Genomic DNA, 13,763 nt, shown 5'->3' on the forward strand with positions numbered 1-13,763 from the left:
ATTTTTTTAAAAATGTATAAAATGTGTACACACGATTTAAATCGCATTATATAAAATATAAGTAGAAATTAATTAAATGTGTGTAGGTGTATACAATGATTTATAAAAAAGTCTATTTTTTTTTTTAACGAATTCTTACAATATACATCTTTTTGTATATAGTTTTGTATTCTTAATGCAGCAAAGTTTTGAATAATCGGCAATAGCCAATAGGTAGGGAGCATATCATTTTTATTTTTTATTGTACCTACCTTATGTATTAAGCTCTGTAACCAGTGTTGATAAACTGTACCTATTTAAAATTTTTTTTGGTATTGAAAGCTTTGTCTTAAAATTCAATAGTATTTAAAACTTATTTTTTTTTTAATAAATTTTATTTTGATAACGCTTGTTCAATATTATATTTATTTTTCACGCTAGAACTTTTATATTTTCATCAAATACTTGTGCAATAATTTATTTTGTTTTATTTTTTGTGTTCGTTTCTTTAAATAAATTATTACCTAATGAGAGTATAAGTTTAAAACACTTTTTATAGGTATTCTTTAGTAGTACCTAATATCTTGTGGTTTGTATTTCATCATATAAATTAAATGTATTTTGATTTAGATAATCATTTTTACTATACTGGTCATCCCCCAACCCTCGTATTAAAAGTAAATTAATTTCATCTAAAGAATCTTTAATTAATTACTATTATAATGATACCTATATTTCATTCACAACTCAGAATTTTTTTCCAGTTTAGTATCGTTTAAAACAACATAATAACTACAACTAATATAAAAGTAATAACTACATATAGTATATAGAACAGTAGGTATAACAGTAGTCAGTACCTATTATATAATTACTAGGTATATAATATAGGTACATAATGCAGGTAACTAGGTACTTAATATTCATAATAATTTTATATAATATTAACTTTTATTATATTTCATAACAGAATAATTAATTATTAATTTCATTTATGATAAAAACATTCTTTGAAAATGATGTACATCTCCTCGACAGACTGGGCATATTCTAGGATATTGACCATCCAACACTGAAACACATGTTTCACACACCCAGGCGTGACCACAAGGCAAAACTATATGCTGAACTACATTTTCACCAGGAGTTGTAGTTAAACAAACCATACAGTTTATTGGACTGGGTACAACTACTGGTATATTTTGTGGTACTTCTGGTACTTCTTGTTCGACAAAGTCATCTGATAAACCATCATCATTTGATTCCTGATCATGTTCAATACCAAGTACCCAATGTCTTTGCCTTCTTTCGTATCCATCACAGGAATGCGAACATTTGACTAGAAATTGCCATACACTTAATAGACCTGCTTCATGTTGTTCAACAGCCCTTTTTATTCTTCTAGAATTCAGAAGATACTTAGCCTTTAAATTTCTAGTCGGTTGCAGACCATTGGCTATTTGAGTAACCATAGTGTGATACTTTTGGCTCAACTCACATATCTGACCTGATGATGAAATTAAATTAATTATTATATTTTATAATGTTTATGTTTGTTATAGTATAAAAACATAATAAAACAATATACCTATAGCTTCATATTATAAAATTATGTAGTTTAGCAAACAAAGAGTTGTCTTATTGATTTACATCGACTATACACTTTTCATCAAATTTAAAAAGATAATGAATTCAATATTATAAATTGTATAGGTAGGTATGTTCAAAGTATTTATACAATTTTAGTTTTTACACAGATAAAAATTAATTTAGCACTTACCAAGAAAGACCCATAAATTTGGATGTGCGATAGAGAACTTATGTCTCAAAAAGTTATGGAAGCTTTCCAAGTTATTATTTGTCCTTCTTGAGACACCATTCACAGATAAAACATCAACTCCGACACGTCTTATCCAGTAACTGTAAAGTTTAACCATAATAAAAAATGAGTATTTTAATAATTGAAACATGTTAAAGTAATACATAAAATTGTTATGATGAATTACTTTTGGTAATATTCAAATAAATTAGGTAATGGAACGTTGTGGTGGATAGCATATGCCTTTGTGAGAAGAAAACCTTGTTCTATTACTGCACTGGGTAATAATGGTAAACACATAAGGATCTTCAATGTTTTCAATGCATATGGATTTGAATTGATTGTTTGTAAATAATTCAGGGATTTCATTTTTTTCCATACTGCCTGTAAATTAAATTTAATAAGAAAATATTAAGTGATTAACATATTAGATGTTTTTTTTGTAAACTTATAGGTAAATTTAGTTTTGTTAAAGTTATAAAACTTTAAGAGGAAGTGATAACCTAATTTTCTGTCTCCATTCATCTAACAAGTATAAATAGACCATATTCGAAAAAATGTCATATTTAATTGTAAAATATAATTTTATTGTAGAAATTAGTGATATTAATTCAAAACAGGAAAATATACAACACATTTAATTCTTATTCAGAAAAAACATACCTATTTTATTAAAAAAGAATATATTGTTTGAAAATACTTACAATATTTTTATAGAACATTATTTTTATTTCAACCAAAGTATTAGTATAACTTTGATTTTATACAATGTAATTTTGCTATATTTTCGGTTAGATCAACATAGACTAGACAGCAAAAGTGGAAATCAGTCAGATACAATATTATGCCTAATGCATAGAAAAATGTCCAATATATCAACTTAACAATTAAAAATTAAAGTAACTAATTACTTAGGTAGGTAATTCACAAAATTGAAAATATTTACCCTACTCATAAACATTTAAAATGTTTATAAACAAAATACTTAAGTCTACATTTGATTAATGTATTGGTGTTTAATATAGGTACCTACATTAACATTTCTAGAAGAATAATCTAAATTAGTTTATGAATCAATTAGCAACTTAAAGTACTAACCAACAGTAGGTTACTAACTTGGTTATGATGGAACCAACATCCTAAGACACGTGTCCCTTCAACACCCAAACAAGAAGATAATGCATCTCTAAGTGCTGGTTCAAAGTCAGTCATTATCAATGACGGTGTTATGTTAGGAATTAAATTATTCTTCATATAATCCATTACGCATTGAAATGAGTTTCTAGATTTACTTTCCATTAATGCGTAGGCTATTGGTATGGACTGCAAAATATAATATAAAATATTAGCTACTACTAATTAACATTTTCTGTTAAATTGATATTATATAAATACAAATAATAATTATCAAAATTTAATTGTACTTTAGTTAAATTAAATATAACTTACAAAATTATCAATCATAAAATGAATACTTAGCAGTTGAATGCCCATATTAGACGGGACTACTTTAAATGTGGCATCTGCGTGGATCTCGGTTATGCCATGCGACAATACCAAGTTTATTAGGTGTGTACATGCTAATATAACACTGTATTTACCTAAAGCATTTTATCACAAAATTTAAATTAATTGCATAAATAAATATTATAGTAGGTATTATAAAATACAACATATTTTTATAAAGAATCATATTTTGTGCGTAGGCCGTAGGCATATATATACATACATAGGTATTGTAATCTGACTAAGAATTTATTGTTTAATAGACTATCTTATTTTAATTGTATGTTTTGATTTTAAATATAATAAAGATCTGATATAAATTATGGGTTCTCCATTTTTCATAATATATTTATTAAATTTAAAGTATAAAATAGGTATTAACAAAAATTCATGGTAGGTAAATTAAAAATATATATATATATATATATTAAAATAGTAATTATAAATTAATATAAAACTAAGAATCTTTGAATTAAATATGAAATTTTGACAATTCTAATCAAATTTTTAAATTCTACAGGGTATAATTATAATGTATAAAGATATTTGATAAATAAACAATTAAAAATTAAATATAAATATTACCATCCAAATCTCTAACAGATCCACTAAATATGGAATTGTTGCAACACGTATACCTAAGGCTACTGGTGGTTCGTCTCATTATACAACTACAATATTGTGCGTCTTTTTAAAAGTAAGTACCCGTTTTAAATATTTGTATTTAGTACCTAGGTGGCTAGAACACTAGGTAGTTCTCTATCATTATAGGTAGGTACATAATAATAACTAATGTATCCTTTAAGACAGTGTTTCCCAAAGGCTGTCTTGAAAATTTGGATTTTTAATTTAAACATCGTGTGCCGTGATTCATAAAAATTAATTTTAATGTGCCACAATGGGTATGTGGTATTGCGGTCTACCGCTCGTTTTTATACTTCATATTACATATATGCGATCTATTATAGGTGCCATATGGTTGATATTATTTTTATCAACCATACGTAATTACTAATATTACTATAAAAAACTTTCAAAAGCTCATAGAAAACTGGTTGAAAACCACAGTTTTATAGGTTGTATAAATACATCGATAGTTGTGACCGTTATCGAATTAATGAATTAATAATTTCAAGACTAACCGACACTGTGTCGCTAAAAATATCACAGTCGCGTACTTATTCAACTTTTATATTTTTAACGTATAGACGTACCTATAGTTGAATTTATTTTCAAACAATTTTGATAACCAATGGATTTATAAAATAAATGTCTAGGGAGTCAACTTAATGCATAAATCTTGGGAGCCAATTAAATACGTAAAAATGATGATTACCTAAAACGTCAATTAGCCGATTCAATACCTCTGGTTTGGTGTTCATGGTCAAACCTTCATTAGTCTATAAAATATAAATACGAAATAAGTGTTGAATAAGTAACATAGTCGAACATAATACAAACAAAATTTATTATATCAATATAAAAAATATTGTTAATATCATTGTTTTAATTATTACAAGCGTTAACAGATGTAAAAATATTACAGTTGGGTTATTAATAAATAACCAGATTTCAATTCTTTTGCTATTGGAATGTAAACTTTCAAAGAAAATTATTACATGAAGTTTAGAAGAATGGTTCACACTTATGTCTGAATCTAATTACAATTCGATTATTAATAATTTGCACACCAAATGGAGACGTGTAAAAATAACTGATAACTTTTCATATTCAATCAATGTTAAACATAGTTTAATTACCTTGCATATAAACGAAAATAAATTACATTAGTTTGACAAACATTGACTTCGCCCGTCTCAAGCAAATACAAAATTTGATCTAGTAGACTATGACACTGGCTGTAGTATTAACATACTTACTTACCCTAAATTCAAATATAACAAACTCTACACCCAACGCCTTAGCCCACTAGGCCATGAGCCCACAAGTTATTTAATTGATATTTGCGCATATAAGTTGAAATAACGAAGAATACAAAACTATGATAAAAAACGAAAACTGAGTAAAATATCTTTTTTATTAAAAATTTTCTCGGGGACGACAATGCCATCGCAAGGGGAAAAGTTGTGGATAAACGTTTTTAAATCTCCATGTAACTGTTAAAAACGAGGAAAGGAAGTACCCACAAATCTGATCACTCCAGAGGGAAAGTCGTGGACAAACGTTTTTAAATCTCCCTGTAATTTTAAAAACGGGGATAGAATACTACCAACTTACTGGCCTAGAAGTTTGTCTTACAGACGTACGAAATACATTTTCAGTTGTGACTTACCTTTATCGGTGCTGATGTTTTGTTTTCTATTAGTATAAATAGTATGGTTAAAAAAAAAAAAATATTATTATCATAAAGCCAAAGTTCATCACTTTATGAATCATTATGTTGTTTTTTGTGAATTTGGTTTGGAATGTTTGGATAATATTATAATCGTCTTCAATCTATAACATAATAATAGTTATTAATTATTATTATATTCACTCGAAAACTTTTATGAAACTTACTTGTACGACAAACGATTGGTCCATTACAAACTCCGCATACTACAAATAATTGATATATATTTAATTATATAATAATAATTCAGGTTGCAATGTTCCTAATATATGTTGTTAGCCAGTTAAATAAGGTTGTTTGAACAATAATATTATTAACATATTTTTTAATGAGTGTATATTATTTACATATACATGTGCACTTTCATATTTAACATCGATAAATGATAATGAGGTCTCGTTAATAATTACTTATTTACGTTATATATATAATCCTCAAAAAAAACTACTTCTGAGAAGTAAAAAAGCTTTCTGTGCGTAAGCTGAAGAGATTGGGAGAAAAGATAGAATTTTGGTGTTAATAAATATGTGAAATCAATCTCAAAGTCCTGTGCCAAAAAGGGCCACGGTTGAAAAAATAGAATTTGGGGCTTAATAAAGAAGTGAAATCAATACCCAAATTATGTGCCTCAACTTGAAAAAATATCTTATTCAACAAAATTTCAAGATGTTCAACTGTACAAACATTATATATTTTTTTAATGTTTGTACAGTTGAACATCTAGACATTTTTTTGAATAAGATATTTTTTCAAGTTGAGGCACATAATTTGGGTATTGATTTCACATCTTTATTTACATCAAAGTTTTATATTTTCTCCCAATCTCTTCAACTTACGCACAGAAAGCCTTTTTTACTTCTCTGAAGTAGTTTTTTTTGAGGATTTCAATTATTTTTCCGAAGCACGTTTTACTGTGATATCTCAGGACAATGTAATTATTTTGCTTCGAATACTAAAATGTGGGCGTTTTTTGAATTCTGGGGCCACTTTTGTATTTTCGTGATTTGGTTTTTTATTTGTACCCAGTTGGTTTTGTTCTCTCTGATCATTATGCTGTATCTACCAGATTTAAGATTATTCTCGTAGAAAATGCAGCTGTGTAGCATATAGGAGCGATTGTGAATTTTCAGTATAGACGTTGGCAAAGCCTTTATTTTGTAATTACAGAATATATTATCCCCAGGATTGCTATAATAGCAAAGTTTTCCAACTGTAATTGAATATTCAAAACTTTGTTGGTAATTTTTGGATCATCCTGAACATTATGAGTTGTATCCTTGTTACAACTTAAACATGTAGTCCAGGTTTTTTTAATTGAACGTTCGAAATCCATGAGTGTTTTTAACTCATACCTTATTTTCGAATCATTTTTTATGGGTACTCGCATAATACTTGATTGAAATTCTTGGACATTTTTACAAGAACATACAATGAAAATTTTAATATAAACACCCTTGAACGAAACGATATCATTAATTTGATTACTTTTATTCAAAATTGATTGTAAGAAAATGGGTATTGTTATGTTATTATTTGTTGCAAACGTATACTCGTGTCCAGCGAAAAGCATAAATTCTCGCAAATTTTGCAGTCTGTTTGACAAGTAATTATTGATCATCACGTTCAAGGTATGATATGGTGGAAGTTTTTTTATTTGATTCCTCAATGTTGGATTTGATAACAGTAAGAGGAATGTAACCGCTGCAAATGAGTTGTAACCGTCTTCTGGGAACCCTCTGAGATTGGATATGTTATTTTCTGGATCATTATTCTGTTGAACTTCTAAAACTTCTCTTGGAATAGCCCAAACCTGTTCAACATGGTTATGATCATGGCAACCCGTTGCGGGAAGACAATAACCTACCAAGTCGGTTCTAAATTTTTGTCTCAAGAAGTTGTATTGCAAGATTGCTAGTGTATCTGCAACAACTTTAAAAGTATCATAATTTATTAAGTGTAGGCCATTCAGAGAAGTGACTCTAGATGGGGCTACATATATTTGTCCCTTTGCAAAATTGTGCACCCCTGTGTCAATGACTACAGTCTTTAAGCTAATGCCTTGACTTTTGTGTACGGCTATAGCTAGCTCAAGATCAAAGGAAACTGCTCTCTATTGACGTAAACGCCAGTTGATACTTCAAAAGTGACCCTTATCCGTTCAATCCCATGGATTTCTCCACTCAATAATCTAACATTGACTTTTTCAACCTCACCGGTTACAGATCTTGTGATTGAGTCTACTACACATAGAGTTCCATTAACTAATTCAAGCGGAGTATCAATATTATGTCGGATCATGACTTTTGCATTTTTTTTTAATCGTGATTTTCTTGGGAAAACCAGCCGTGACAGACGAGTCTTCATTTTTTTCTAATTTATTTTTAGCATATTGCCGTTATTGTGGGTTCTTAGCGTCTATTTTATCATTGGCGTGTAGTGTGATTTCAGGTTCGTTATTTCTGGCTAACATAGCCTCGTTCAAGGTATCGCACATTTCATTTGTAGGCATTATGCAAACAGCATCACTAAGAGCTTTTACGTAATCACAAAGTTTGTATAATCTTTCACCTGGATTATGGAAATTCAAAGTAATCACTCGTGTTTTTAAAATGTTCGTATCAGCATCACTCACAGTGCCTACTCGCAAATTGGCAAGAATTGTTTTGTAAGTGTCATCATCTTTTTGACGCATATTTATTCGTAATTCATCTTAATCAAGTAGAGACCATAAATCTACTGGAGCAACGGATTGTACACATTTATTTAAAGTTTCGGTTGGAACAGGCACGAAAACGGGACCATCACTGACAGGTGGCAGTTGCAGTAAATCGCCAAAAACCAACAAATGCATTTTTCCGAACCAGCCATCTTCGTCGTTTGAGACCATAGATATTTCATCGACAATCACCAAAACTATATTTTTAAGGGCTTTTCTAATTGCGTCTAGCGCTATATTAGAAAGTGGAGAATATTTAGGCGTGCCTCTTTTATGTTCAACGGGTAGTTGCAACAATCGGTGCATGGTTAAACCTCCTACATTAAAAGCAGCTATGCCCGTTGGGGCCAGAATGGTGACATCTTTTTTGAGTTCCTGACGAATAGCGTGAACTAAACATTTTATGACGTAACTTTTTCCCTACCAGTTTCGCTAGTAACGAACTTTCTGCATATTTTGTTACCATCCTTGACTAATTGGAAGACTGAATCGAAGACCCTTCGTTGATCCTCATTCATGGATTCTACTCCTTTTTGCCAGGCAAAATTATCTTCTACTTTCTATTTTTTGTTTCCCTGAAAATCATCCATGGCATTCTCGACTTCTTCGGGCACACAACCTAAATCCTCAAAAATGTTTTCTAGTGGGTTTTTCTGTTGCTGTTCTTCATCTTCAATATTTTGAGCCATTTGTTCCAGCATTATCTCTCGGTTAGTTATTTTTTCGAAATACGAAACCGCATCAGGTAAATCACCTTTTTTTATCATAAAGGAAGCCTGATACGTCTCACAACCATTTAAAAGTTCGTCAGTCAACCTCCATGGCTGTTTCAACAATAGTAAAAATAATAAAAGTTCTCCGGCTGTATTTTTACTTTGAAGATGTAATGACTGATAACGTATGGTTTTGCTCGCTTAACTAAATATTTTGCTATAGTTTTATTAGCGAAACTACTTTTAATTTCATGAAAATCTCTGGTTTCTCTTTTGGGTTTTTCAGGTTTCAATTCGTACCACTGTGTGAATTCATATAGGCACATGTCGGTTAACGCGATCGGTCAGTTGGGATAAATATCATCAATAAATGAACTGTAAAATACGTCTTCCGACCCTTTTTGAAGTTTTTATAATTGATTTATCGGTAGAACTCTTTTATTTCTTATCATAAAAACATTAAGCCACTTTATAACTGTGTCATTATCAGTGCCGTATAACGAATTCATCAAGTATACATCTGCTGCTTCAATTACACCACATTATCGGTTGTAGAGCGTTGTCATAGCAAAGCTCCACAGCTTTTTGGTAAGTGATCGGGCCGGGAGCGTATGACGATAATACGCGCACCCCGGACACCTATGAATGTTGCTCACCACTAACACTTAGGTCTAAAAAATATGTTATGGAGGACTAGCTGGGTGTGTAGTGGTGTAATAGCTCGAACAGCAGTGGTCGGGATCGCCGGGCATAAACTGTCGAGCTACGTAATGCGTGTAGTGTAATTATGTGTATTATCTGTGTTGTGTGTGTATATAGGTGTGTGTGTACTCTTAAATGCTAAAACGGATAGGTAACTCTAATAAAAATGGTAACTCAAATTGGTAATGGAAAATAAAATATAATAATAAAAATATGCGGCCTACTTGGCCCAACAATAAAATGTATACAGTATAATAAAAATAATAACTACGGCCCTTTTGGCCCAACAGGTAAAAATAGTTTGGCACAGCCTATAATAATAATACCAATATAATATTTAAAATAAAATAATAATACAAAATAACTCACAGATCGTCGGTGCTCGGCTGGCCAGCTGCTACCTATGCTATAATAATAATTTCACAAAACACAACACGAAAACAATAATTGAAATAATACACAAAATAAATAATATAATAAAAATAATAGGTGTATAATTCAACAAGACGATTAGCGCCTATAAAACAATAATAATAATATAATCCATTTTGCGACAATTAGTGCCTACAAAAATGCAATATTGCATATAAAATAAAATATTTAAAATTGGTGGCGATTAGCGCGCACACAATATAATATAATATAATAATAAAAAACGGTGACGATTAGCGCACACTATATAATATAATAATAAAAAAAGTTGACGATTAGCGTCCAATCAAATACAATAATAAATGTGGCGATTCGCGCCCACGACTTTATATTTTGCACAAATAAAACTAACACGGCGATAAAAATGCGTTTATGCGTAAACGCTGGAGAGAGACTGAAAAACAATAGTTATAATAATATTAATTTATTACGACTGGGCCGGCCTGAATCCTTATAATTTCGCCGGCCGCGTTAATATATCCCAGCAGATGCACGGCGGCGGCGTACGATAACGCGGTGTAATCTACATGTTATATAACTCACAAGACACATTCAAATAGGTACATACAAAAATAAATATTATGGTAACAGTTGATAGTGTGTGTGTGTGTGTCCAGCTGTCCGATATCGATAATTATTTTATATTATTTTATATTTATCAGAATTATGTTGCGGCGGCAACAGTAAGACTCTCATTAGTAAGAGTACGTTCCAAAATATTCTGTTCCAGTGCTTTCTCACTTTTTAAGATATATTTGAGGATATAAGTGACCAATGCTGTCGAATGATCACACACAAATTGAATATCCATGTTTCCATTCCACAACATCATAAGTATGGGAACGTAATCATTATTATTAGATTCAGTCGGTTTGCTCACTTTTGACGTTTCTCAAAACAAACTCTTCCGTAACTGGCCTGTCGAATCCAAAACGACAAACTTTCATGAAACCCCTTTCAGTTTTCTTAATTCTCATACAGTATGAATTATGCTTATGGCGTTGAAATCGTGTAACGCTGTCGTAAAGCGTGGGTGATGCATTTTTATCAGGTAATGCACATGAGACTACCCTCATAATAAACTGGGCTATTTCTTCCTCAGATGAAGCACCGAGCATGGGAGCACCTTCTATCCAAACTAGCATATGGAAATGACACATTCCTCTCTGTTGATATTCACGTCTCCAAAAGTGGTGTAAACACATTTCACCGAGCGGATTATCATCAGAATAAATACACTTCAATATGGCCTCGAACTGATTATCCAAATACCTAGCGACTGATACTGGATCTAAAGTTAGAATCTCATTGACGCTCATTTTTGACGTATTAATATCGGGGTTGATATCTCTAATGTATTGAATCAGTTCTGGGTCATTCCACTCGCCAGGACTGAAGGTAACGAACCAAGTAGCTGGTCCATATTCTTTAATCATGGCGTTCAAATCACACGTAGGTTTTTTCCAATATTCTTTGATATTTCTCACTCTACTAAAGACGTTGTTCATCTGATTTTCTCCATCATCAAAATCTCCATTTGCTACCTTTTGAAGATAGATTTCTTTTGTAAGCTTTTGGTTATATAACTGAAAACTTGGTCCAGGCAGTCACCACATGTTCAACAATTAGTGATCGCAAATCCATCGCATTGTCTTGTGTTCCGTGTATTAAAAAAGAAAGAACTCGGAATAAACAGGCACCATCGCCAGCAATGGCAAAAAAAAATGTGTCTATGTATTCTTATAATTTATTTTATCGCTATAAGAATAACTTATGAGGAACTTTGTATTAATTTTTCAAATATTTTGACTCCACCAAAAAAATTTTATCGACACTTCAAAAAATAATTCCTAGGAGAATTGAAAATTTCATTTGTCTATAAATAGCTCAAAAAAAGTCAAAATATTTTGAAAATCAAATCACGTAAAGAAAATGACAATCTAAATAACTGGTAAAATTTTTAAGTATTTACGACTTATACTATTTGAATAACAACAAATATCAAAAATCGTTTGAGGCTAAACTGTTATTTAACGCGGTTTTGTAAAAATTTAAATTTCAAACACTCATAAAAATTTTTTTGTCTGAATCCGGTAGTTTTTTTTACAGATATTTGAAGAAAAATTTATGGAGAAACTTGTACCATATTTTCAAAAGTAAGTTATAAAAGAAAAAATTTTTACGATTTTCCAACCACAAAATTACTTGCAAATTTTCGCAATTTTGACATATTTCGTATAAATTCGAACTTTAAGCACTTATAAAAAAAAAATTGTGGCTAACGATTTCGGATTTTTTTTTGTCACTTAAAGAACAACTTATAAGTAACCTTGTATTAAATTTTCAAGGTTTTCTGTTCAGCCAAAAAATTTTATCGTTATTTAAAAAAAAAATACTTAGAAAAATCGAAAATTGCAATAGTCTATAAATAGTTCAAAAAAAGTCAATTCTTTGAAAATTTAACTGTGTATGGAGAACGTTAATCTAAACATTTGGTGAAAATTTCAAGTATTTACATCGATTAGTTTTTGAGTTATAGCAAAATAAAAAATTCGATTTTGACGAAAACTCTTTTTGCGTAAAAATTCTCGTTTTTCCTTCATTTTTTTAGGGTTTTTCCCTATTCATTTAAAAAATATTGAAAATTTTTAACTTTTGACTCTCCAAAGTACCAACTAGATTCAATTTCCTTTTCAAAGAGGGGCTTAAGTCAAAAATCGAAGCATATTTAATGCTCCAAATGTTGTCGAAAGACACAAAAAAAAACACACATCATTGTAAAATCAATATATTCATCACTCCGTTCAGAATCTAAAAGAACAAAAAAATACTTACAGGAAATGGCACGTCAAATTTTTTTCATTGGCTATTTGGTCGGCTTCATATGTTATTTTAACCCAATCACTTGGATGAATATACCATCTTTTGGCCGATGGATTGCCAGCCCCTTTCATTCTACTCATTGCCTTCTTCGGCAATCGCAACACTGCCGGACCAAAGACGCGTTCCATAAACAGATTTTTATAATTGTAAGTTTCTTGGACATAGGATGAATTACAGGATTCCGAATCGTCTTGCGCGGAGTGTCGTGGAACGCTCACCAGCACTCGCAATGGGAGAGCCGGGTCACCTCCCAAAGTGAACTCGCAATGTTCGAAATCTAGAAAAAAAACATCTTCAAAAACGGTACCAATTTATACACATGCAGTTGTGTGAATAATAAAATGTTACCTAGTTTTAATGTAATGATTAAATTATTAGTTTGGAAGAGTCAAATATTGTATTTGTTAAAATGAAAAAAATCTGGCCTTATTAGAAAACTCTGATAACGAATATGATAAAAAATAAAATAAAATAGAAGAAGAGTAAATAAAATACAATAATATACACCTAAACTAACTTCATTAAGCATTCAATTTTCCATTATATTATTTAGACGTAATGAATGGAATGACTATCAAACGAAATTGGAGAATCTAATCATCGAAGGTTATAAAGCATTAAGCCGCGAAGATGAATATATCAAGAATCAAGATTCAATTA

The 13,763-nt window shown here is 30.5% G+C and overlaps 1 protein-coding gene across 2 annotated transcripts; it reads right to left on the bottom strand.

The window, feature by feature from the left end:
- Window positions 1-895: 895 nt before the first annotated feature.
- On the bottom strand, window positions 896-3,983 carry LOC126552741 (uncharacterized). Of its 2 annotated transcripts, none has more exons than XM_050207605.1 (6): window positions 3,890-3,983; window positions 3,248-3,399; window positions 2,915-3,121; window positions 1,986-2,182; window positions 1,760-1,899; window positions 896-1,486 (listed from the first exon to the last, which is right to left on the bottom strand). In XM_050207605.1, exons 1-6 carry the CDS (start codon window positions 3,966-3,968, stop codon window positions 972-974), a joined length of 1,290 nt encoding a protein of 429 aa, XP_050063562.1. In that variant the 5' UTR covers window positions 3,969-3,983; the 3' UTR covers window positions 896-971. The 2 variants fall into 2 exon arrangements, with proteins under 2 accessions (XP_050063562.1, XP_050063561.1); XM_050207604.1 differs by having other exon boundaries at window positions 2,897-3,121.
- Window positions 3,984-13,763: the final 9,780 nt, after the last annotated feature.

The sequence above is a fragment of the Aphis gossypii genome, chromosome X (genome assembly GCF_020184175.1).
Source record: "Aphis gossypii isolate Hap1 chromosome X, ASM2018417v2, whole genome shotgun sequence".
In the NCBI taxonomy this organism is placed as follows: domain Eukaryota; kingdom Metazoa; phylum Arthropoda; class Insecta; order Hemiptera; family Aphididae; genus Aphis; species Aphis gossypii.